Source organism: Octopus sinensis, linkage group LG23 (genome assembly GCF_006345805.1).
Source record: "Octopus sinensis linkage group LG23, ASM634580v1, whole genome shotgun sequence".
In the NCBI taxonomy this organism is placed as follows: Eukaryota; Metazoa; Mollusca; class Cephalopoda; order Octopoda; family Octopodidae; genus Octopus; species Octopus sinensis.
The window spans coordinates 11,229,507-11,257,038 of NC_043019.1; the positions used below are offsets into that span (position 1 = coordinate 11,229,507).

The window sequence follows — 27,532 nt, forward strand, 5'->3', positions numbered from 1 at the left end:
TGGGGGGGACAAACACAGACACACACACACACACATACATACATGTATTGTTGAAATTTACAGAAAAACGAAAGACGAAGACAGGTGTATAAACAACAAGCAGGTCTTTTATGTTTCAAGCCTGCGCTCTTCAACGGAAAGCAACACGAAGAAATATATATACGATGGGCTTCTTTCAGTTTCCGTCTAACAAATCCACTCACAAGGCTTTTGTAGAAGTCACTTGCTCAAGGTTCCATGCAGTGGGACTGAACCCAGAACCATGTGGTTCATAAACAAGCTACTTAGCACAAAATTTTTTTTTTATCAAAAATCTCAACAGACTCCAGTGTTCTTCATACAAAGATAATTAAGGTGTGTGTTTATCTCTTTGCTATTTCCAGTGTCAATGTCTCGATTTTGGGGTCTCGAGACCAACTTTGTATCCACAACCAGGTAAAGAAGGAGACCAGCAATGTGAATAAGGTAAGGACCTTGCATCAGTTCATCTTCTGAAGTTGTATTAAAAGTTTTATCTGTAGGACTATCAAGTCTGATCGTATTAGTGTGGAAAAGTGTTGGAGTTTTCCACAATCACTTGTACACTTAATGTATTTCTCACATAGAATCACCATCATTATTATATATATATATATATATATATATATATAGGGAGATGTACTCGCATAGCAAGTGATTTGATCTGAGATCGTGTGCTGGAACGAAAGCAATTGCAGCGTGGAAGGTGTTCGTAAGCCATTTAAGAAACACACAAAAGCCGTTCGATTCACTTCAACATTTAAGTTTCATTTATCAAAATATTTTCGTCGCTTTAAGACCGCGACCTGTTCACTGACAAAAATCCGTGCAGCACGGATTTTTGTCAGTGAACAGGTCGCAGTCTTAAAGCGACGAAAATATTTTGACAAATTAAACTTAAATGTTGAAGTGAATCGAACGGCTTTTGTGTGTTTCTTAAATGGCTTACAAACACCTTCCACGCTGCAATTGTATATATATATATAAGGTTTTCCAGAAGTAGAGGTGCATTGGCCCAGTGGTTAGGGCAGCGGACTCGTGGTCGTAGGATCACTGTTTCAATTCCCAGACCGGGCGTTGTGAGTGTTTATTGAGTGAAAACACCTAAAGCTCCACGAGGCTCCGGCAGGGGGTGGTGGTGAACCCTGCTGTACTCTTTCGCCACAACTTTCTTTCACTCTTTCTTCCTGTTTCTGTTGTACCCGTATTTCAAAGGGCCAGCCTTGTCACACTCTGTGTCATGCTGAATCTCCCCGAGAACTACGTTAAGGGTACACGTGTCTGTGGAGTGCTCATCCACTTGCACTTTAATAAATGAGCTGTGACGTCATTGGTGCCAAGTTGTATCGGCCCCTTTGACTTTCCCTTGGATAACATCGGGTGCATGGAAAAGGGGCTGGTATGCATGGGTGACTACTGGTCTTCCATAAACAAACTTGCCCAGACTTGTGCCTCGGAGGGTAACTTTCCTGATGCAATACCATGGTCAAACATGACCGAAGGGGGTCACAACAATTCCAGAAGTAACAATTTCAGTAAAAACAGGCAATTTTTTAGAAACTCAATCTTATTTATGTTTTTCATGTTTAATATGTGTTAGAAGTGTTTCAGTTTTTAATTTTGTTTATAATTTTTTTTCAATAATTTTCTTTTCATTCCTGTTGGGTCCCACTTAGCTGTACATGACAGCTTTTTTTTTTTTTCAATTTAGCTGCAATCATTTCCTCTGTGTCTGTCCCCAGGATGGAGCAATAGTTTAGCTGAATGCATTCAATCAGTAATACAGGAGATAACTCCTGAAATGCTTCAAAATATTATATTAAGGATAGATTTTAAATTTTGCAGGGATACAGATGGAGGACATGTTGAAAAATTTCAATAAGGTTTTCATATAAGATTTATAAATCTACTAGCAGTATCGCCCGGCGTTGCTTGGGTTTGTAAGGGAAATAACTATATAAGCATTTTTAGAGAGTTATAGCCAAAAAATGCATTAAAAATGGAATAAAAAATGATGGTAATTTTTTTTTTAAATCGTTGACTCAGTGTCTTCAAGCCATAAAGTCGTTCTAAAAGAACGCTGGTCTCCTTGACAACGCTTTACGACGTTGATTTCCTTATACTCCCTCCCCCACAGCTTCACGAGGGAGAGAAGAAGGGGGAGAAGCAAACAGGTGCAGGGGTGACCATGGACGCCAACTCCGCCGCCATCGACACACGAAAAAATATGCATTAAAATGGAATAAAAAATGATGTTAAATTATTTTTAAAATCGTAGACTCATCGTAGACGCGCGCTAATACTCAGACAGGCTCGATATGAATCACGACTATAAGATACCCGAATTTGATTAAACTGCACCGCAAAATGTGGGAGTAGTTAGGAATCTAAATCGAAGGGGACAGACACTCACACAACTACAGTTTTATATATATAGATTTGTTTTGGTATCACAATTAAATAATCAACATAAAATTCTGTCAGTTTTTTATAAAAGATTTGACTGATTTCATTGAAATAGTTAACTCTGAGACACCCTGTCTATACTATGTAATATGGCTTTGTGTGTGTGTGTGTAGGTAGGTGCAGATGTGTGGTAAGAAGTTTGCTTTCCAACCATTTGCCTCTGAGTTCAGTCCCACTGGGTGGAACCCTGGGCAACTCTCTTTTACTGTATTCCAAGATTGGCCAAAGCCTTGTGAGTGGATTTGGTAGATGGAAACTGAAAGAAACCTTGCCAAATATTCACATATAACTCTGTGAAGTGGTTGGCATTAGGAAGGGAATACTGCCATAGAAACCATGCCAAAGCATAAACTGGTACTCGGCACAGCCTTCTGGCTCATCTGTTCGTGTTGAACTATCATCCGACCCTGCCCAGGGCTAAAAAAACGATGTTAAATGATAATATTGATGATGAAATACTCCTCTCAACAATGCTTTGCCTTACCGAAGTTTCTAATAGAAGACACTTGCTGGAGTTTCCACTCAGTGGGATTGAAACTGGACCCATGGGATTGGAGAAGGAATTTCTTAACAGCGCAGCCATGCTTGTATCTATATTTGCACTCACTCAATACAACTTTACTGTATATATACAAATTACGAACTCCCTCATCTATGCAAACATGTATGCGTCATATGTGCACACACACATACACGCATGTCTGCGTGTGTTATATAGTGTGTGTGTATATATATGTGTGTGTATTTGTATATGTATATATGTTTATATATTTATATATACATTTGTGTGTGTATATTTATGTATATATGTGTGTATATATTTATATATACATTTGCGTGTGTATATTTATGTATATGTGTGTGTATTTGTATATATGTGTCTGTATTTGTATATGTATATATGTGTGTGTATTTGTATATGTATATATGTGTGTATTTGTGTATATATATATATGTATATATGTTTATATATTTATATATACATTTGTGTGTGTATATTTATGTATATATGTGTATATATTTATATATACATTTGCGTATGTATATTTATGTATATATGTGTGCGTATTTATATATATATACATACACACACATGTACAAACATATACACATGTACAGAAACATTTATACACACACACACACACACACATACAAACACACCTATTCACTCTAGTAGATGTGTATACATAGATGACAAACTACGCACATCTTCATCTCTCCAGTTGCTGCTGCAGATTTTCAAAAAGTCATCACCATAGAAACGCCAGCATTTATCATTCTCTCTGTATTTCCTCCTCTGTGTCATTGACAGTGGTCGGTGCAGTCTGTTGCTGCTCATAGTACTCAGCTGCCCCAATATATCATTATATATGCACATATGCAAGTACTATACACACATACACACATTTGTGTGTATGCAGATATACATGCACAGGCACACACACACACACACACGTGTGTATGCATATATATATGTGTGTGTGTGTGTGTGTATATCTGTGTGTGTGTGTATATATATGTCTGTGTATATATATATATATATCTGTGTGTGTGTGTATATATATATATGTATATATATATATATATCTCTGTGTGTGTGTGTGTATATATATATGTATATATATATATATATTATATATATATATATATATATCTGTGTGTGTATGTATATATATATATATATATAGCCAGCCGAAATAGCTCAGTTGGGAGAGAGTTAGACTGAAGATGTAAAGGTCCCTGGTTCCCTGGTTTGGGCATCCGGTGGTTGGCACATTTCTTAACGGCGGTGCATCAGCATGGCCGCAGCTATGAGCTGGAACTACAGCAAAAAAAAAAAATAATAATATCTGTGTGTGTGTATATATATGGGATCAATGTGATCAACTATCCCCTTCTCTCAAATTTCAGGCCTTGAGCCTAAAGTAGAAAGGATTATTAGTATTAAAGCAGTGAGCTAGCAGAATTGTTAGCAAATCAGGAAAAATGCTTCTCAGCATTTCTTCCAACTTTATGTCCTGAGTTCAAATCCTGTGGAGGTGAACTTTGCCTTTGATCTTTTTCTAGATTGTTGTAATCAACTAGACCCTTCCCTAAAAAATTTCATGCCTTGTGCCTATAGTAGAAGGGTTTCATGGCTTAGTGGTTAGGATATTGCACTCACAAGCACAAGATTGTTGTTTCAATTCCTAGACTGGGTTGTGCATTGTGTTCTTGAACAATAAACGTCATCTCGTGTTGCTCCTACACCTGATGCGTGGTACACCATGCACCCATCAGGGAATGTTGATCTAATTAGAGAGATTGAACTAATGTACAGCACTTACATTTGACCACTTTAAATAAATCATTTGTGCGGGTCATTCAGCAAAAGCAGAACACTCGTATGTTGCCTTCGACGGAAGAGTCCGTCATTATAGTAAGAGATGGGCTGAGGTGGATAAAGAGAAAAAGATGGATTGACTCCGGTACGTGACCAGTACTTCATTGATCCCACAAAGGGTGGAAAACGAAGTTGACTTTGCTGGGAGTCAGAGTCAAGAGATTTGGAACAAATCCAATGAGACAGTCTATCTGGTGCTTTGATGATTCTAAAAATGGATAACCCTATGTATATATATATATGTATGTAATACATTGATACATACACATATGTATACATATACACACACACACATATATACATACCTTACATATACATATATACACACACACACATATACATATCTCTCTTTATATATGTACATATATACACACACACACACACATATATATACATATCTCTCTATATATACATATATATATATATATATATATATATATATATACACACACACATATATATACATCTCTTTCTCTCTCTATATGTATATACATATCTCTCTCTCTCTCTCTATATATATATATATATATACACACACATACATATATACACATACATATATGTATGCATACATAAATGCATATATGTATAGAATCTGTATATATAATGTTTATATATAGTGCTCCAACATGGTCACAACCTTAGGGTGAAGCATATAAAGGAATAGAAGAATATATGTATATATTATTAACTTTTGCCTATTATTAATAACAGTATATACACACATACATGTATATGTGATATTATATACACTAACATACACGCATCTGCATATTTTTCTCTCATAAAGGATCTCCTCTTCATATGATCAGTGGGTAGAGGTGTTGGGTTTTATTGTTGGAATGGCCCCTAATATAATGATTAACATGTTATCGTATTAAGCGATTTGATGCTTGGAAGAACCAACCCCTCTGGGACTTGAACTCAATACCAGATGCTGTAAATTGTTTGATGTAGTTATTTATTATCAGCTTTATCTATTGGCTTCGGTATATTTGTGGCACGCTTGCACACACAGACACAATCGGCCGTGCACACACAGACACAATCGGTTGTGCACACACAGACACAATCGGTTGTGCACACACAGACACAATCGGTTGTGCACACACAGACACAATCGGTCGTGCACACACAGACACAATCGGTCGTGCACACACAGACACAATCGGTCGTGCACACACACACACAAACACATTCGCTCACAACTATATACATTCACACACACACACAAACACACAATCAGTCATGTGCACGCATACACATATGCAGTCAGATACACGCATGCATGCACATATCCACATTTACACACACATTCACACATATGTGCACACACCCACCTATATTCACATATTCACACATGCACACACACACCCACCTATATTCACACACACCCATCCATATGCAGTCAGATAAACGCATGCATGCACATATCCACATTTACACACATATATTCACACATACACACACACACCCATATTCAACCCACCCATACTCATATTCACTCACACACACAGCCATATTCACACACTCACACCCATATTCACACATACATACATGCACACACCTATTCAAGCATACACACATACACGCACACCTATATTCAAGTAAATATTCACACACACATACGCGCACACACCCACCTATATTCACATATTCACACACACACCCACCTATATTCACACATCCATATTTACACACACACACACCCATATTCACACATACATGCACACCCATATTCAAGCATATATGCACACACACATACGCGCACACACCCACCTATATTCACATATTCACACACACACCCACCTATATTCACACATCCATATTTACACACACTTCCATATTCACCACAAACACACACACCCATATTCACACATACATGCACACCCATATTCAAGCATATATGCACACACATATGTGTACACACCCACCTATTCACACATACACATTCACACACACATACCCACCTATATTCACACATACTTCCATATTCACACACACACACACAAACTTCTGTACACATACAGGTATTTGAGCATGCTTATGTACACAAATGATTAGATGTTTGTATGCCTAGGTGTTGGTGTATGATTGTGTGTGTGTCAGTGTCAGTGCATGGGTTTGTGTGTTTTGCAAAGCGTGTGAGAAGCATTTATCTGTTAGCTACATGTTTTTCAAAACATGTACACATACATGTGTGTCTGTGTGTGTTCTTATACATGGAGACGTTTAAAGGTCTGTATACTTGTGCGTGAGTGTGTTGAGCATGGTCATATGTATGTGTTTGTGTGCGTGAGACATTCTTCTGTCTAAGCTCATGTTTCCAAAAGTATGCGTGCATATATATATATATATTTCTTTACTGCCCACAAGGGGCTAAACATAGAAGGGACGAACAAGGACAGACAAAGGGATTAAGTCGATTACATCGACCCCAGTGCGTAACTGGTACTTAATTTATCGACCCCGAAAGGATGAAAGGCAAAGTCGACCTCGGCGGATTTTGAACCCAGAACACTTAACAGCAGACGAAATACGGCTAAGCATTTCGCCCGGCGTGCTAACGTTTCTGCCAGCTCGCCGCCCTATATATATGCTTCGGTGTTTAGGTGTGTGTGTGTATGTGAGAGAGCTTTGTTATACATGGAAATGATTAAATGCAAAGATGATTAAAACAACATGAACGTGCACATATGTGCATGCACCTTTTCATCTTGCACTGATGCTGACAAACATGCATGTATACAGAATCTCTCACACTCATATCCATGTGCTCACACACACATGAAGCATGTTAGATTATACACACACACATGTGCATGCATATACACACACTTACAGACAGACAGTCTTTCTTTTGTTTTGTTACTTGTTTCAGTCATTGGACTGTGGCCCTGCTGGAGCACTGTCTTGGAGAATTGTAGTTTGACCGAATCGACCCCAGTACTTAGCTTTATTTTAAACCTGGCACTTATTTTGGTACCCTTTTTTGCCGAACTGATAGGTTATGGGGATATAAACAAACCAACACCAGTTGTCATGTGGTAGTGGGGAGACGAACAAAGACACACACCCACATAAATATATAGCTATATATATATATATATACATATATATATATATATATATATATATATATATATATACATACATACATATATACCAATGGGCTTCTTTCAGTTTCCATCTACCAAATCCACTCACAAGGCATTGGTCGGCCCACTTTCGTTCAGTCCCACTGTGTGGCACTGAACCTGAGACTATGTGGTTGGGAAGCAAGCTTCTTACCACACAGCCACACCTGCACCTATATATATATATATATATATATATATGTATATAAATATAAGAGGAGAGACACACAATGGGCTTCTTTCAGTTTCTGTCTAACAAATTGACTCGAGTCTTTGGTCAGCCTGAAGCTATAGTAGAAGACACTTGCCATACAGTGGGACTGAACCCAGAGCCATAAGGCTAAGAAGCAAGGTTCCTACTACACTGCCACACCTGCTCCTACAGGTACACATATTTTTACAAACATGTATGAAATCAGAACGATGCCTCACACATGCGTCACAACTCGCGCATGCTTGCACATTCTCACATACATGCACTGACACAAGTATACCTGCATTTCACTGACTCCATGTATTAGCAAGCTCACACACATATGCACACAGGTACTCGCATATACACACACATGAGACATATAGATTACACATATACATGTGCTCTCGCATGCATAGAAAGATACACACCTGTGCATTTTTGTTTTAGAAATGTACCTAATTGGAAAATTACCTCATGCACTCTGCGTTGCACACATACTCACTAGCACAAATCACACACGCACATGCATGGGTTACACACACACACGCACACACAGGTCACACATACATAGATGTAAACACACAGAGGTCATGCACACAGGCCACACACATTCACACACTGGTCATATACACACAGGCTTTATGTACTGATACACAGGTGTACAACACATCTAAACATTTGCATGTATAAAGAAGCTCAGGTGTAGGAGTGGCTGTGTGGTAAGTAGCTTGCTAACCAACCACATGGTTCCTGGTTCAGTCCCACTGCATGGTACCTTGGGCAACTGTCTTCTGCTATAGCCTCGGGCTGACCAAAGCCTTGTGAGTGGATTTGGTAGACAGAAACTGAAAGAAGCCCGTCATCTGTGTGTGTGTGTATGTTTGTGTGTCTGTGTTTGTTCCCCCAACATCACTTGACAACCGATGCTGGTGTGTTATGTCCCCGTAACTTAGCGGTTTGGCAAAAAGAGACCGATAGAATAAGTCCTGGGTTCGATTTGCTCGACTAAAGGCAGTGCTCCAGCATGGCCACAGTCAAATGACTGAAACAAATAAGAGTAAAGCTCACAAACATTTATAAATGTGCACACACACACAGATCACAGGTCACATACATGCACACACACACACACGCGCACACACACACACACACAGATCACAGGTCACATACATGCACACACGCGCACACACACACATACACAGATCACAGGTCACATACATGCACACACACACACGCACACACACACACACACAGATCACAGGTCACATACATGCACACACATACACACACACACACACTCACACACACTTATGTACTGATACACAAGAGTAGAACATATCTATCATTTGCATGTATAAACAAGCTTACACACACACACACACACGCACACACAGATCTACATATGCAAACACGTCTACACATATACACACACACACTCACACACACACATATGGCATTTGTTAATTACACATACAAGGCATGCATCTGCATGCAAATATACACGAATGTGTATTTTGGGGAACCTTTAACTAATCAGCAAAATGCCTCACCTGCTGCTCCCCCCCACCGTTTTCATGCGCATATGAACATCATGGAGAAATTATGTTTACACATACACACAGATATATACAGGCACACACATGTTACAGTTTCATATATAGATGCACAAACACACAAGCATTTTTAAAAACATGCACATATGCAGAACAATACGTAACTCACACGCCTACGCATACATACACACTCACATCCACTCAGCTATACACACACATGCACCTATACATACTCACACACATATACATACACACACAAACATACATATTGACACACTCACACACATGCGCCCATACATACATATTGGCATACAACCACGCGCACACACACACACATGCATCCATACATTTCACACACACTCTCTCTCTCTTGCACATACATGCACACATACATACTCACACGCACATACATATACATACACACATACATACTCACACACACACATGCACACATACATACTCACACACACACACGCCCATACATACATACTGGAACATACACACACACACATGCGCCCATACATACATACTGGCACACACATGCATCCATACATTTCACACACACTCTCTCTCTCACACACACTCATGCACACATACATACTCACACACACACATGCACACATACATACTCACACACATGCACACATACATACTCACACACATGCACACATACATACTCACACACATACACATATACATACACACTCACACACCCATATATACTGACACTCACACACACACACGCCATACATACATACTGGAACATACACACACACATGCAACCATGCATTTCACACACACACTCTCTCACACACACATACATGCTGACACATGCACATACACTTCAACTATACACATAATTACACTTAAAAAAATTGCATGTTATCAGGAAAAACTATCTCATACAACTGCCTTCTCTAATACACATGAACCTACCTACATAAATACATACATACATACATACATACATACAAGCACCTGCATGCACACATGCATGGATGTGCACTGGCACCAGAAAACTGTCAGTGCATTAGATGTAGAGATATGTGTTATTCCACCGTCACATGTACTTTAAGCCGTGCTTTAATCATTGATCTCTGATCATGCTACATCAGATTATCCGTTGTGCTGCATGAGGTGTGCATGTAGTTTTTCTGTTTCATGGCAGTCATTTCTCTGTTGCATGAAGGAGTGCAACAGGCTTCGAATTGTTCCTCTGCAATCCGGTGACTTGATGACACATACGTTTATCAGCCTGCCGTTGCCTTGGTAGCAGCGTTTTCCATCTGGTGTTGCTGGGGTTTCATTTTTTTATGTGTGTGTGTGTGTGTGATTCCTGGTTGGCAAAAAAAAAACCCCCAAAATTCTCAGCTGGCAAATTGACCCCAGGACTTATTCTTTGAAAGCCTAGTACTTATTCTGTCGGTTTCTTTTGCCGAACCGCTAAGTTATGGGAACATAAACACACCAGCATCAGTTGTCAAGCGATGTTGGGGGGACAAACACAGACATACAAACACACACACAAACACACACACACAAACACGCACGTACAGAAAATATTTGGGGCCATTCTCGTAACTGTGAAATTAAATTTCATGGTTATTTCACTAATGATGTTAAGTTGTCGTTGTGCAACCCATTCCAGCATGGAAAACGGACATTAAACGATGATGATGATGAGATAATGCATGATGAATTCTTCTTACTATTTTCCTTGCCAATGTAGGTTGGATGGACTGACAGAAGGTGCAAGCCAAGAAGCCTGCAACAAGCACCACTGTCTGCTTTGGAATGGTTTCTACAGCTGGATACCCTTCCTAGTTCCAAACCACTTTGTAGTATGTACAGGGTGCTTCTTATGTGGCACCAGTGTCAAAGAGGCCTTCAGTTAACTTGCAAGACAAGATTCTTCAACTGAGGCAGGGAAACTGCATTGAGGGAGGTGGCTTTGCGTCAGGTGATGAGAGGGGTAGAAACAGGTGCTGTCTTGAAGTAGAGTAGATATAGAGTCATTCCTTTGGTAAAAAGAAAGTGAGTGGTGTCAGGACGTACCCTCAAATTTACAGGGAGGTGTATATAAGGGACACGGCACAGAGGATTGGTTTGGGTGAGGGGAGAGCAAAGTTTGCAAGAGAGAGGGAGATTGAGATGAAGGGAATGCAGTGAGTGGTGGACATGGGTGGAGAGGTTGTTAGGCCAAAATATCTGGCCAAAATATTCTACCAGTTTTTATCTTGAAACTGGCCACATCCTGCCTTTCACACTAACTCTACAATGTCATTCTAAAAATGTATCATAAAAATTTCAATGCTATGTGGATGGGAATCTGTGGAAGGGGTGGACCCAGGAAGATGTGGGACAAAGTGGTAAGAAAGGAACTTTAGGTGCTGGGCCTCACTGAGGAAATGACAAGGGTCCAGGAGTTGTGATTTGCTGTACTTGAGAAGAAGCTAAGTAAAATCACAGTTATCCATACATACAGGGATGTCCTTTGCAGGTGGCAGTGCCACGTAAAATGCAGTTGCGCTGGTGCTGTGCAAATGCACCCATGCCAGTGGCAAGTAAAAAGCACCCAGTACACTCTGTAAAGTGGTTGGCATTAGGAAAGGCATTCAGCCATAGAAACCATGTCACAACAGACAGTTGGAATCTGGACAGCTCTCCGACTGGTCAGCTCCTGTCAAACCTATTTCTTTACTGCCCACAAGGGGATACACACAGAGGGGACAAACAGATTAAGTCGATTATATCGCCCCCAGTGCGTAACTGGTACTTATTTAATCGACCCCAAAAGGATGAAAGGCAAAGTTGACCTCGGCGGAATTTGAACTCAGAACGTAGCGGCAGATGAAATACCTATTTCTTTACTACCTACAAGGGGCTAAACACAGAGGGGACAAATAAGGACAGACAAACTCATTAAGTCGATTATATCGCCCCCAGTGCATAACTGGTGCTTATTTAATCAACCCCGAAAGGATGAAAGGCAAAGTTGACCTTGGCGGAATTTGAACTCAAAACGTAGCGGCAGACGAAATACCGATAAGCATTTCGCATGGCTTGCTAACGTTTCTGCCAGCATGGAAAACGGATGCTAAATGATGATGATGATGGGATAATGCATGATAAATTCAAAACAATGTGAATAAATAAGCATTACGTTTGAGTGAGTAATCTGAATGCTAAAGGGTCAAGTGTCTACCAAAACGTAGAATTGGTATTTTTTGACTCAGTAAACTTGACATTTCTCAACAAGAAATAGTATCAGACATGACATTTCTCAACAAAAAAATAGTTTAGTCCATAAAACTGCTTTCTGTAAATTTTTAATGGATATATCTGATTTCTGCAGTAAAAGAGTTAAACCAAAACAAGTTTGTGAACATTTTTAGAATTCCCAGAAAAATCACTGTGTACCTGTAAATGTATGTTGAAATGGTTCGTTTTCAACCAGATATCAATATTGGGACAATTTCTTCCAAATCTACACTATTTAGGAGATTAAAATCAAAATAAGCAACAAGGATATCTAGAGGTAATGCAGTACGATTGTTTCATGCAACTCCATTTAATTGAACAATGCAATCATTACATCAATTTAAAATGCAGAGCAATCCTCAGCTGCACAAAGACATAGAATTTAATTAAATTAGAACAGATGGACACATTAGTATAATTATATCTAAAATCTCCAAGAAGTTAAGGAGATAGACAAAGAACATGTCTCTACTTCAGCATAGAAGTTACTGAAATTATCAAGAAGACTCTGCTTGCCACTGATTTTTTTTTGTTTTTATGGGGTCAGTTTTAATTTATAGACTAGTTTATCAAATCCCTTGTATATCTAAGGCTGATGTAGAAAATATTTGTCTTGAAAATGTTCTGCACGTCACAAAAGGTGAGAAGGCGGTGAGCTGGCAGAAATGTTAGCACGCCGGGTGAAATGTGCAGCCGTATTTTCGTCTATCATTATGTTGTGAGTTCAAATTCCGCCGAGGTCAACTTTGCCTTTCATCCTTTCGGGGTCGATAAATTAACTACCAGTTATGCACTGGGGTCGATGTAATCGACTTAATACCTATGTCTGTCCTTGTTTGTCCCCTCTATGTTTAGCCCCTTGTGAACAGTAAAGAAATAGGTATTTCGTCTGCTGTTACGTTCTGAGTTCAAATTCTGCCGAGGTCGACTTTGCCTTTCATCCTTTCGGGGTCGATAAATTAAGTACCAGTTACGCACTGGGGTCGATATAATCGATTTAATACCTATGTCTGTCCTTGTTTGTCCCCTCTATGTTTAGCCCCTTGTGGACAGTAAAGAAATAACAAAAGGTGAGAATTGTGACCAGACATTGTGGTTCAGCAAACTCATTAGCATTTTTTCAACCCATCCAACCCATGACAGCATGGAAAATGGAAGTTAGATGATGATAATGATGATGATGATGGCAGCATGTGTTCTGTTACATTGCTGTCTTCCTTTTTTACAAAAGACAGTGACATCTTTTGTTATATTATATTGCTGATACCTTGGACAAGTGTCTTGTACTATATTCCTTGGCCAACCAACACTTTGAGTGTATTTGGTTGATGGAAACTGAAAGAAGCCCTTTGTATGTGTGTGCATGTCTACCCTTGTCTAGACGTCACATGATGGTCTTAAAAGAACATTACTGTCATCAAGTGATGCTGTCCATTTCTCATCTTCCATGGAAAGCACATCTGATCATGGGGAAACATTACCTTGCTTGGAAACAGGTGTGGGTTGGTGACAGGAAGGGCATCCAATGGTAGAAAAGCTGCCTCAGTGAATTCCATCTGACCCATGCCAGCATGGAAAAGTGGACGTTAAAACAGTGATGATGACAGTGACGAAGCCAACAACAACAATGATGATGCTGACAACGATGATGATGATGGATTTTCAATAGTTAAATAACTCCTCCTCAAACAGCACTACCTACTGTGGACCCTTAAAAGTTCATGACCCTCCAGATTGAGGATTGCCAATGTAGGCCTTTATATTTACTAAACAACTGAATGAGTACAGCTAGAATGTAATGTCTTTGATCATACGTATGGCTGTATTGAATCAGGTCAGGTCTTACCTAGGGCCACACAACAACAGTCACCACGTCATGTCACACCATAAACACACCACTGCTTAAAGACATCACCTTATTGCATCTCATTTTCTACTGCTCACCCCCTCACTATGTACACACACACACACACACGTTTCTGTATACATACACACACCAGTCATACTTATTTACAACACATGCATGCACTTCCATACACACACACACACACACACACATGCACTCACAGGCTTTCGCATACACATAAATACATGCACACAGTCATTCACATACACACACACATACAATACAAATTAATTCACATATGCACACATGCACTCTTGCACACATACAACACATACACACAAGCATGCACACAGTCACACGCGCACTCCTGCACTACACACACATGCATACACATACACACACACATGGAACAGCATACACATACACCGCCCCTTGCCTCCTCTTCCTCCACACCCGTACATACCCCTTCATACACAAAACCCCCAACACAATCCATGCACACACACACACACACCACCACCTCCCCCCACAGTTCACGTCTAAAGATTATTTATTAAGGGGTCACAGTCCAAAGTATCGATAATCTAAGGGTTTTTAATTTAAAACTTCAACAACAGCCCCTAGTGATTAAATTATTACAAACACCCCCCATTGCCACCCCACCTCAACTAATTAATCCCCTTTTGTGCATCATCACCTGTTTCCTTGATAACCACTAATTATCAATTAAGGTGGAATGGGGTGGGGGGGCTAGAGATGCCTTTCCCCCCACCCCACACCTTTATGTCTTGCTTTGTTCAATTTTAACTAAATCAGATTTCAGACAAACTCCACCTCCAACATGGTGGCTCTTTATTTCACTCTCCCACCTCCAGCTTCCAACCCAATCACCTTATATGTATGTGTGTGATGTAGAGGCTGTAATTAGCATTTGTGTGTCTGTGTTCTGTCTGTCTGTCTGTCTGTGTCTCTTTCTCTCACCGTCACTCGTTCTCCCTCTTGTCCTCTCTGTTTCTCTCTCTTATTCACTCTTTCTCCCTGAAAGGATGAAAGGCAAAGTTGTTGACCTTGGCAGAATTTGAACTCAGAACATTAAGACAGATCAAATGGTTAGTGGTATTTTGTCCAGCATGGTAACGATTCTGCCACCCCGCCACCCTGGCATCTCTCTGTCTGCCTTTCTCACTATCTCTTTTACTATCTCTCTCTCTCTCCCTCCCTCCCTCCCTCCCTCTCTCTCTCTCTTCCTCCCTCCTCCCCCCCTCTCTCTCTCCCTTCCCCTCTATATCTGTCCTCTTTCACTAACTTCCCCCTCTCTCTCTCTCTCTCTCTCTGTCTTTCTTTCTCACCTTCTATCTTTATATATTTATCTGTCTGCCTTTCTCTGTCTCTCACTTCTCTACTCTCTCCATTTGTCATAAAATCGTGGGTGGGTGTGATTTGAGGGAGATTTGACTGCTGCTTCTAGAGTATTGAACGATCGATCGCATATAGGCTTCCCCCACCTCCAGATTTAGGAAGTATGGGGCAGGGTCATTAATGCCCAGAAATATCACTTTGGCGATGGTTGTGGTGATGGGAGTTAAAGCAGTAGGGGACAACTAGAATAACAGCCAGTATGGAAATGGAAGGTGGGCAAGGATCACTCCTATGCCAACTATACTATTAGTAGGATCAACTGTATACAAGGGGGTCCTGAAAAGTTCCTGGCTTTGGGTAAAAGAAAATACAGGATCAGTTAATAATGGTTTTATTCAACATGTTTCCCTCTCAGGTTCACACACCTAATGCAGCAGACCTTCAGTTTTTCTAAGCCCTGTAAAAAGATCTTGGCAAGTTGGGCCTCCAACCAGGCCTTTTGTGATACCCTTAAAGCCACAAACTTTTTGGTACCCTCTTGTATTTGTATTTGTGTGTGTTTGTATACTCCTTACTCCTTTACTTGTTTTCAGTCATTTGACTGCAGCCATGCTGGAGCACCGCCTTTAATCGAGCAAATCGACCCCGGGACTTATTCTTTTGTAAGCTCAGTACTTATTCTATCGGTTTCTTTTGCCGAACCGCTAAGTTACGGGGACATAAACACACCAGCATCAGTTGTCAAGCAATGCTAGGGGGACAAACACAGACACACAAATACATACACACACACATATATATATATATATACATACATATATACGACAGGCTTCTTTCAGTTTCCGTCTACCAAATCCACTCACAAGACTTTGGTCGGCCTGAGGCTGTAGTAGAAGACACTTTCCCAAGGTGCCACGCAGTGGGACTGAACCCGGAACCATGTGGTTGGTAAACAAGCTACTTACCACACAGCCACTCAACCAAACACACATATATACTCCTTGTCGAAATGACTCATCCTGTTCTTAAATACTTAAAACTCTGACTAAATGTGTTCAGTGCCACATTCTTTCCTTTAAGGTGAGATCATCTACCTGTGTGTGTGTGTCTATAATTCCCCCTGCTTAAAATTATTGACAGGTGCATACCTGTGGAAAATCCACAGGTGACAAATGTTCAGTTTTATAATTAAATTACTTGCAGCAAATTGCATTTAATGAGATTAACTGAATTTTTTAATGTTCTTTTTATGGTTTGATAAATAATAAAATATACATACATAATAATGCATAAAATGTACCCCCCGCCAACAATATATATATAGCCCTTATCCAAAATAAGCTGTATTAGCCCTTATATATATATATATATAAAATTTATATATATTTATGTATATATATATATTATATATATATATATATATACACATATATGTATATACATATGTATGTACATATGTGTGTGTGTGTGTATATATATATATATATGTATATATACACACATATATATTATATATACACACATATATATGTATATATACACACATATATATATGTATATATACACATATATGTATATATATGCATATATATATATATATATATATATATATATATATATATATATATATATATATATATATACACATATATATATATACACATATATGTATATACATACATTTATGGGTACATCTTATAGAGTTTCTACTTACACCTTTTCTACAGATCAAGCAGGGCCATCTACCTGAAGGGAATTGTAGTTTGTCAGCCTTCCTACTTATTAGGACTTTGGTTTTAGCTAGATTGACTCTAAGGCCCTTCGATTCTAATCCTTGTTTCCACACCTGAAACTTCTCCTTTAGTTGTGATAGTGACTCAGCAATTAGAGCAAGATCATCAGCATAGAGGAGCTCCCAGGGGCATCCTGTCTTGAATTCCTCTGTTATTGCCGGGAGGGCTATGATAAATAGGAGAGGGCTGAGGACTGAACTTGGTGGACCCTTACCTGTACCCAGAATTCTTCACTGTACTCATTGCCAACCCTCACCTTACTGACAGCGTCCCTGTACATGGCTTGCATGGCTCTCACTAACCATTCATCTATCCCTAGTTTCCTCATTGACCACCAGATAAGAAATCAGGGAATCCTATCGAAGGCTTTCTCCCTGTCAACGAAATCCAGGTACTGGGGCTTATCTTTGGCTAGGTATTTCTCCTGCAGCTGTCTTACCAAAAATATAGCATCAGTGGTGCTTTTCCCTGGCACGAACCCAGACTGCATCTCATCTAAACTGACTCTCTCCCTAATTAGTTGGGCTATGACCCTCTCCATGATCTTCATTACCTGATCCAATAACTTGATGCCTCTGTAATTATTTGTATCTAAAGCATCACTTTCACCTTTGTAGCAGTTGACTATGGTGCTGCTACACCAATCATTGAGTATGACCCCAGGACTTTTTTTAAGGCCAAGTACTTATCCTATCAGTGCCTTTTGCTGAACCACTAAGTTACAGGAATGTAAACACACAAACACTGGTTGTCAAGAGGTGGTAGAGGACAGACACAACGACACACACAGATATACACACATCATCATCATTATCATTGTTTAGATATATCTCACAAGGCTTTGGAAAAGCAAAATTAACCATGGTGGAATTTGATATCAGAATCTAACAAGAAGGCATTTTATTTACCACTCTACCAAATCCATCAGTCCATTTGCAGTCTCATATGTCGGCTGGAACAGAGCTGACCCAGGGTCAGATAAAAATGCCCTGTATATATTACCAGCTAAAGTTCTTAAGAAAATTGGGTAGATGGTTAAAGCTTATATAGGGTAGATTCTCATTTGGCCCTCTCTGTGATTGGCATTTTCTAGTGCTTAAGTCATGTATGGGGACAACTGAAGCTCAACTACAGCCTTATCAAGATATGCATGGGGACTAAGAGCATTGTCTGACAGACTTAGATGTTGAATGGTCAATTACACCCCATCCCCTTTATATAACCCCGCAAAGAACAAAAAAAAAAAAGACATTGGAACAACACAGTGACGGCTATGCACTTCTGGAAAATACAATATTGTGATGCAGTATTATGATTTATTAAATTTACATTCACAGAAAAAAGAAATCGCATTAAAAATCTGTGAGAAAATAAATATTCTATTTGGAAAGCACCATCCGTTCGTGGCCGTTTGCCAGGTCTGTCTGGCCCCCGTGCCGGTGACACGTAAAAGCACCATCCGTTCGTGGCCGTTTGCCAGCCCTGCCTGGCCCCCATGTCGGTGACATGTAAAAGCACTATCCGTTCGTGTCCGTTGCCAGCCTCGCCTGGCCCCCGTGCCGGTGACACGTAAAAGCACCATCCGTTCGTGTCCGTTGCCAGCCTCGCCTGGCCCCGTGCCGGTGACACGTAAAAGCACCATCCGTCCGTGGCCGTTTGCCAGCTCTGTCTGGCACCTGTGCGGGTGGCACGTAAAAGCACCCCTACACTCACGGAGTGGTTGGCGTTAGGAAGGGCATCCAGCCGTAAAACACTGCCAGATCTGACTGGGCCTGATGAAGCCTTCCAGCTTCACAGACCCCAGTTGAACCGTCCAACCCATGCTAGCATGGAGAAACGACGCTAAATGATGATGATGATGATGATGAAGCCTGACTAATCTCTGTAGAACAGGTGTCACAGACTTATGTGTGACACTCAAACATTGTAAATGAGTCAGCTACTGCAGTGGTTTTTTCGTTTTGTTTTTTGACCAGGCATGACATTGAGATGTCGTGTCTGGTCATTTTGACTCTTTAACTTCTACATACGCAGTAAATAAATACAGAACACACATACACACACATATATATAAGGAAACATAATTCTATCATGAAGAACATTTTAGTCTTTGTGACGTTTTCAACTTAGAGTAGAGCATGAAAAACAATTAAATTGTGGAAAAATTAAATGTTTTTTTTAAAATATTTCCATATGCTGCTGACTACCCACAACTCACAAGAGTAAAAAAGAGAGATAGACAGAAAAAAGGAAAATGTCTCTTGCATTTGAAAACTATGGAAATATTTTAAGAAAACATTTCATTTAATTTTTTCCACAATTTAATTGTTTTTCATGCTTTACTCTTTGTTGAAAAAGTCTAAAAGACTGAACTGGTACTAAAACATACTTCATGATAAAATTACTTTAGCATTTTCTACCTTGTCTTATTTTCCTGCTCCAGCATGACCACAGTCAAATGACTGAAACTAGTAAGGATAAAAGGCTATTCAATCAACTTTGTGTTTACTACTTTTCAACTTTCTACATATATATCATATATATATATATATATCTATATATATATATATACTATATATATATATATATATACACTATACATACATATATTATTATATATATATATATATAATACATATACATACTATATATTATATATATACACATATACATACATACATATCTATATATATAATATATATACACATATATATACATATATATATATATATATATTATATATACACATATACATACATATATATATATATATATATATATATATATATATATATACATATACATACATATATATATATATTATATTATATTATATATATATATACACATATACATACATATATATATATATATATATATATACTAATATATTCACATATACATACATATATATATATATTATATATATATATATATATATGCACACACACACACACACACAACCCACACAAGGGGTTGCTGAAAAGTTCCTGACTTTGGGTAAAAGAAAATACAGGAAGATCAGTCAATTATGATTTTATCCAACATATTCCCCTCTCAGATTCACACACTTATTGCAGTGGTCCTTTCAGATTTTCTAAACAAGCTCGGAAGGTTGGGCCTCCGACCAGGCCTTATGTGGTACCCTTAAAACCAGGAACTTTTTGGCATCCTTCCATATATGTTTGTGTTTATACACACACACACACACACACATATATATATATATATTGTTATCACCATCATTATCATGATTTAATGTCTGCTTTCCCATGCTGGCATAGATTGGACAGTTTGAAAAGAGTTGGCAAGGCTGGGATCCACACCCGTCTTCATCGTCCATTTTGGCATGGTTTCTACAGCCGGATGCCTTTCCAAATGCCAACCACTTTGTTGAGTGTACTTGGTACTTTTTACATGGCACCATCACCAACAGGGTCAACAAGGAATATTTTGAATTTATAGTTGTAATAGTTGCAGGGCAAGGCTGTGTAAAGAAGTTTGCTTTCCAGTTATGTGATCTCAGGTTCAATTCCACTCTGAACCTTCTGCAAGGGCCTTCTGCTTTTACCCTGATGTAAACAAACCAACACCAGTTGTCAAGCAGTGGTGGAGGGGACAACACAAAAATGCATGTACACGCACATGTATATGGCAGACTTCCACACAGTTTCCATCTTCTAAATTCACTCACTGGTGCTATAGGAAAAGACATTTTCCAAAGGTGCCATACAGTGGGTTTGAACCCAAAACCACATGGTTGCAAAACGAGCTTCTTAACCACACAACCAGATTTAACCTACGACTCAGGTGCTCTAGTGCTATCACACCCTATGTCACACTGTGCCTGAGTGGGAAAGTGTCTCTGGAGCATTGAACCACAACTTGTATACACCCTGTTATACATGCATGCAGTGAGTATACACAGGTTTTATTGATGTTTGAAGGATTTGAACACATCCATTTACATGCATGTGTGTGTGTGTGTGCGAGTGTGCTTCTGCATGTTATGTGTGCATATACATGCATTATTCTGCACACTCTGCAAATTGGTAATTACTTGAGAAAGAGATGTTTATCTGTGAGACTTTCAGGTGCCAAGTTTGGGGTAGTGGTGGCAGCGGTGGTGGTGGTAGCGGCGGCAGTGGTGGTGGTGGTGGTGGTGATGGTGGTGGTGGCAGCAGTGGTGATGGTGGTGGTGACAGTGGCGCGGTAACATGGAGCAGCATGGCACTCAGCCGAGTTCTCTCCGTCACCCTACAACACTAAGCAACATTACCTACAACAACACTAACGTCGCCCCTACCAACTCCATCAATGACACCACCAACTCCAGTGCAACTACCACCACCACCACCACTAACAACAACAACAAAAATAACTAACCTCGACACCACCAACTCCACTACCCCACCCCACTCTTGCAGAAAACCTATCTTTTCTCTACATCTCATGCTTTTCCCTCTCTCCTCTTTACATTTCTTCCCCCGCCCCCGTCCCACTTACATCTCTCTTTCTCTCTCAATCAGTTTTTCTCTTTCTCCTCATCTACCCCTAACACCCTTCATCTTTCTTTCTCTCTCTTCATAGTTGTCGTCGTCCTCTCATCTTTCATCATTCCTTTCTTCCACCTTCCTCTGTTTTGCCTCACTTCACCCTTTCTATCTCTCTCTCTGTCTCTTCCCCTATATATATATATATATATATATATATGTATGTGGAGGCGCAATGGCCCAGCAGTTAGAGCAGCGGACTTGCGGTTGTAGGATCTCGGTTTCAATTCCCAGACTGGGCGTTGTGAGTGTTTATTGGGCGAAAACACCTAAAGCTCCATGAGGCTCCGGCAGGGGCTGGTGGTGATCCCTACTGTACTCTTTTGCCACAAATTTCTCTCATTCTTTCTTCTGTTGGCCTGCTCGCTTAGCCAGCAGGTGGCGTCATTTGAAGGCTAAAACAATGTGAAGCACATTGTGACCAGCGATGTGTAGCAACATCTGATAGCCTGGTCGGTCATGGTGATCACAGTGATATATATACACACACACACACACATATATATATACACACGCACACATGTCATCATTTAATGTCTGTTCTCCATGCTGGCATGGATTGGATGGTTTGACAGGAGGTGACCAGCTGAAGAGGCTGCCCAGGCTCCATGTCTGTTTTATGAATATTATAGGGCCTCCGTCGGTCATGGCTGACCATGGATGATGTCGTTCGTCCGTTGAGTTGTCTATTCAGTTTTTGCAATGCCTCCTGTGGTTGTAGAGACGGATGCGAGAGTGGCAGTCTCGTTTGCAGAGGTCACACCTATACGTTGAATCCAGTCTGTTGGCTGTCATTTCTTTTCTGTGGGTTCAGTTTTCAGCTGCCGCCACCCTCAAATCCTCTTTGCCGGTCTGCAGTTGTTTCTGAAGAGTGCCTCTCCAGCTTTGTTGTTGTTAAGCAACAAGACGGGTAAGGGTGATTAGGTGATGGTCTAGGGCTTAGGGGCGGGAGACCCCAGACCTTGGGAAAAAAAACAAAAAACTTTGGTCATCTTGTTGTAGTCGAGGGCTCTTCGTTGACGCCCAACACCACTGGCAGGTGGCCCTTGAAGTCGCTGGAAATGGAGATCTCCAGGTCCAAATTCTTGAACGGCTGCCTCTCCAGCTGGTTTGATCGGCTGCGAGATCCTCCCAGGAATTGGTGTTGATGCCAAGTGCCTTCATAGCCCCCCTGCACACATCCCTGCACCTCGGTACAGGGACGTGTTATGAATATTACACACACATATATTCACATACATACATATATATACATACATACACATACAGGGTGTCCTGGACTTAACTATCTGTAGTTAATTCTGGGACACCCTGTATATGTATGTACATCTTCCCTTTTATCTTATCCATCCAGGTGTTAATGTGTCGAGCTAAGGTGAACAACCGGACATGTCACTATTACAACAACTTTGATGGTGAGTTTTTCCTTCCCTCTTTCCTTCATTATATGGAATCATCACCACCATCATCAACATCACCACCAGTTCTAATGAAATTGAATTAAGGATAAAAAACTGAAATGAGTAAGCCCATGTCCTGGATTAAGATACATCAGGTAGAAGTTGATGTACAGAATGATGTATGCAGAAAAAAAAAAAGGAAACCCAACTTTATGAATTTGAATTTACCATTTAGTTGGAGAAAGAAAGATAATCTTTGCAGTATTTGTTAGAAAATCACAAAGAAAAGTGGAAGGGGAGTATTTTCAAGAAACCGAGAACTAAATTGATTATTTAAAAATTTCTCAGTCTCTCCAGGTCACTATGCTACTTCTGTGCATTGGGAGGTCACAGTTCCACTACTATAGACATCTTAATGTTGCCATGGTCTCTATTCAATGTCCTTCCTAATACCAACTACTATACAAAGTATGAAGGGGTGCTGAAAAGTTCCTTGTTTCAGGCCTAGCCTTCCAAGTTCTTTTACAGGGTTTAGGAAATCTGAAGGACTCCTGCAATAAGTGTATGAATCTAAGAACATATGTTGAATAAAATCATAATTAACTGATCCTCCTGTATTTTCTTTGATTAAAAGCCAGGAACTTTACTGCACTCCCATGTATACTGGGAGTGTTTTATCATAGCACCAGCACTAGAGGGATGGTCGTGTCATCCACCAGACCATAGTGACTTTGTCTATGATTTCTGCTTCATTTATTTAACTATTTTACAGAGTGCCCTGAATGCATTTTCATGGCACCAAGCACTATAAAATGCACACTGTTTTTCTCTGTTGAGTGACATTGCTCAGACTGATGTTATCGTAGGGATGAGGACAGCTGCATAAAGAAGCGGTGATTTATAATTGTGGAGGGAACCTGTAGAAGAAGAGGATCCAGGAAGACATGGGTCAAGATGGTTAAGCGTGATCTTCAGATGTTATGTCTCACAGAAGTGATGACAAGGAATTTGGACGTTTCGCAATTTGCTATGCTTGAAAAGATATGTCAAGCCAAGTGAAATCATAGCCATGGCTAGCACCAGTGGCACATTAAAGGCACCCATATCAGTGACATGTAAGAGGCACCCAGTACACTCTATGAAGTGGTTGGCATTAGGAAGGGCATCTAGCTGTAGAAACTAGGCCAAAACAGACTGGGGCTTGGTGCGGCTCTCTGGCTTACCATTTTCAGTTAGACTTATGTTCAATCCAGCTAGATCCTGCATCTCACACCTATCCTACAAGGTCATTCTAAAAATAAACTAATTACATCATCAAACACTCAAATCTATGAGATAATCTGTGATTAATGCAAAACAATGTAAATAAATGAAATTACATTTGACAGAGCAATCGGGATGCCAGAGGATTAAACCAACCATATCCAGCCCAAATACTCTGCCTGTTTTATACTCAAACAGGCCAGATCAAGCCTCTGACACCTGTTGTGGAGGCCTGTGGCTTAGTGGTTTGGGTGTTGGACTCATGATCGTAAGATTGTGGTTTCGCTTCCGGGACCGGGTGATGTGTTGTATTCTTAAGCAAAACACTTCATTTTGTGTTGCTCCAATTTACTCAGCTGGCAAAAGTGAGTAATCCTGTGATGGACTGCCGTCCCATCCAGGTGGGTAATTCAAACGCCATGGAAACTGAGAAACCATCCCTTATAAGTTGGTATGACTTGAAAAGGAAATTTTTTTTACTTTTTTCCTCACACCTACACCACAATATCGTTTTTAAAATAAGATAATCACTCCATTGAGATCGCAAAGCTACAAGATAATGCATGATTAATTCAAGACAATGTGAATAAATTAGCATAACATTTGACAGAGTAAATAAAAAAGCTAAAAGGTTAAGATAGGATGGTTGTATCATGAATATCTTTAATCGTAGGCCTGCTTATCCAGAGAACACCATCAAGGGAGAATGAGGGGAGGTTTTAAGAATAAGTAAAAATATAAACTCAGTTCTCTCTCACTCTCTGTCTGTCTGTCTCTCTCTCTCTCCACTGTCACTGCTCTGTTTTTGCCATTTTCAGAATTGAAGAAGAAGGGCGACCCTCGACAGACATCTGGTAACATTGTGGATATTGAAGACCTAGTTAATATTGGGCTCCAGCGCAAGTAAAGTACTCCTTTGTGTTAATTGATTTTCACTTGGTTTCTTTATCCCTTAATTAGTGTTAATTGATCTTCATAGCTCAATGTTTAGAGCACTGGTCTTGTAAACCAGGGGTTGTGAGTTCGATTCTCACTGGAGGCTTTGGTTACAATTTTTAAATGGTGGTGCCCCAGCATGGCCACAGCTCGTGAGCTGAAATTAGATGAAATAAAAAATTTAAAAAATGAAATAATTACACACACACACATGTATCTTTTGTTCTTTACTTGTATCAGTCATTAGACTGTGGCCATGCTGGGGCACTGCCTTGAACAATTTTAGTCAACTGATTTGACCCCGGTACTGTTTTTTTTTTCTTCAAGCCTAGCATTTAGTCTGTTGATCTCTTTTTGCTGAACTGTTGAGCAATGGGGATGTAAACACACCAACACTGGTTGTCAAGTGGTGGTGGGGAACAAACACAGACCCAATGACACACACACACACATAGATGTATATACGACAGGCTTCTTTCAGTTTCCATCTTCACTCGCAAGGCTTTGGTCAGCTTGAGACTATAATAGGAGACACTTGCTCATGGTGCCATGCAATGGGACTGAACCTAGAACCTTCCCCCCAAATTTTAGGCTTTGTGCCTACAGTAGAAAGGATTATTATTATTTTATTGTCTGGGGAGAGTCATTCTCCTTTAGTTCCTTATTATTTAACACACTCACTGGTTCAATTGCCAGCGAGTGGAAATCAAACCGGTGAGTGTGTTAAATAAGACACTAAAAGAGAATGGCTCTCCCCAGACACAACAAAATATGCTTCAAGACATGAATTCACATAAAGAAACTTGCAACAAACCAAGTACAAAAACGAAATTATTATTATTATTGAGTGAGAGAGCAGTGCATGCCATCAAAGTGACACTGGGGTAAAATATACGAAGCCCAGTATACCCATCATGACTACCCATCTGATAAGGGTACACTAGGCACATGCATCACAACCATATGTGTGTGACATGATGATCTCATATCAAGATAAACAGCACATGACCTTGCAGGTGGGGCCCAGTTAGAATTTTCTTCTGGTCGAGTAACCCATCCCGCTCAAAAGGTCCCTGAATAAGGATCGTTTAAGGATGTTGAACGAAACACCCATGTTTCCAGAGGTGAATTATTCAAACCCCAAACAATCCCTCTCAACACATGGCTATGATGCTCCCCCACTACTTCTGCTCATGATCAAATCAGAGATGCACATATCGTCAGCCACTAAGGGACATGCTCAACTGGTTAAGGTCAAGCAACTGACAAGCAAATCTGTGGTATTGAGCAGAATATTTGCTGTAGCCCATCTTTTATACCAAGACAAAACAATGTACATAACACTTCCAATCAGTTTTATTATTATTA

The 27,532-nt window shown here is 39.9% G+C and overlaps 1 protein-coding gene and 1 non-coding gene across 3 annotated transcripts in view; both read left to right on the forward strand.

Moving 5' to 3' along the window:
* LOC115223567 (regulator of telomere elongation helicase 1-like) overlaps nucleotides 1–27,532 on the forward strand; it is a 150,017-nt gene that overhangs the window by 42,923 nt on the left and 79,562 nt on the right. For both annotated transcript variants that reach the window (XM_029794203.2, XM_036512398.1), the window contains exons 5-7: nucleotides 384–465; nucleotides 23,920–23,980; nucleotides 26,047–26,131. In XM_029794203.2, the coding sequence (XP_029650063.1) occupies nucleotides 384–465; nucleotides 23,920–23,980; nucleotides 26,047–26,131 (228 nt within the window). The remainder of the gene's footprint in view (nucleotides 1–383; nucleotides 466–23,919; nucleotides 23,981–26,046; nucleotides 26,132–27,532) is intronic.
* Nucleotides 26,198–26,270, forward strand: Trnat-ugu. The gene has a single exon. It is a non-coding gene; the product is annotated as a tRNA-Thr (tRNA).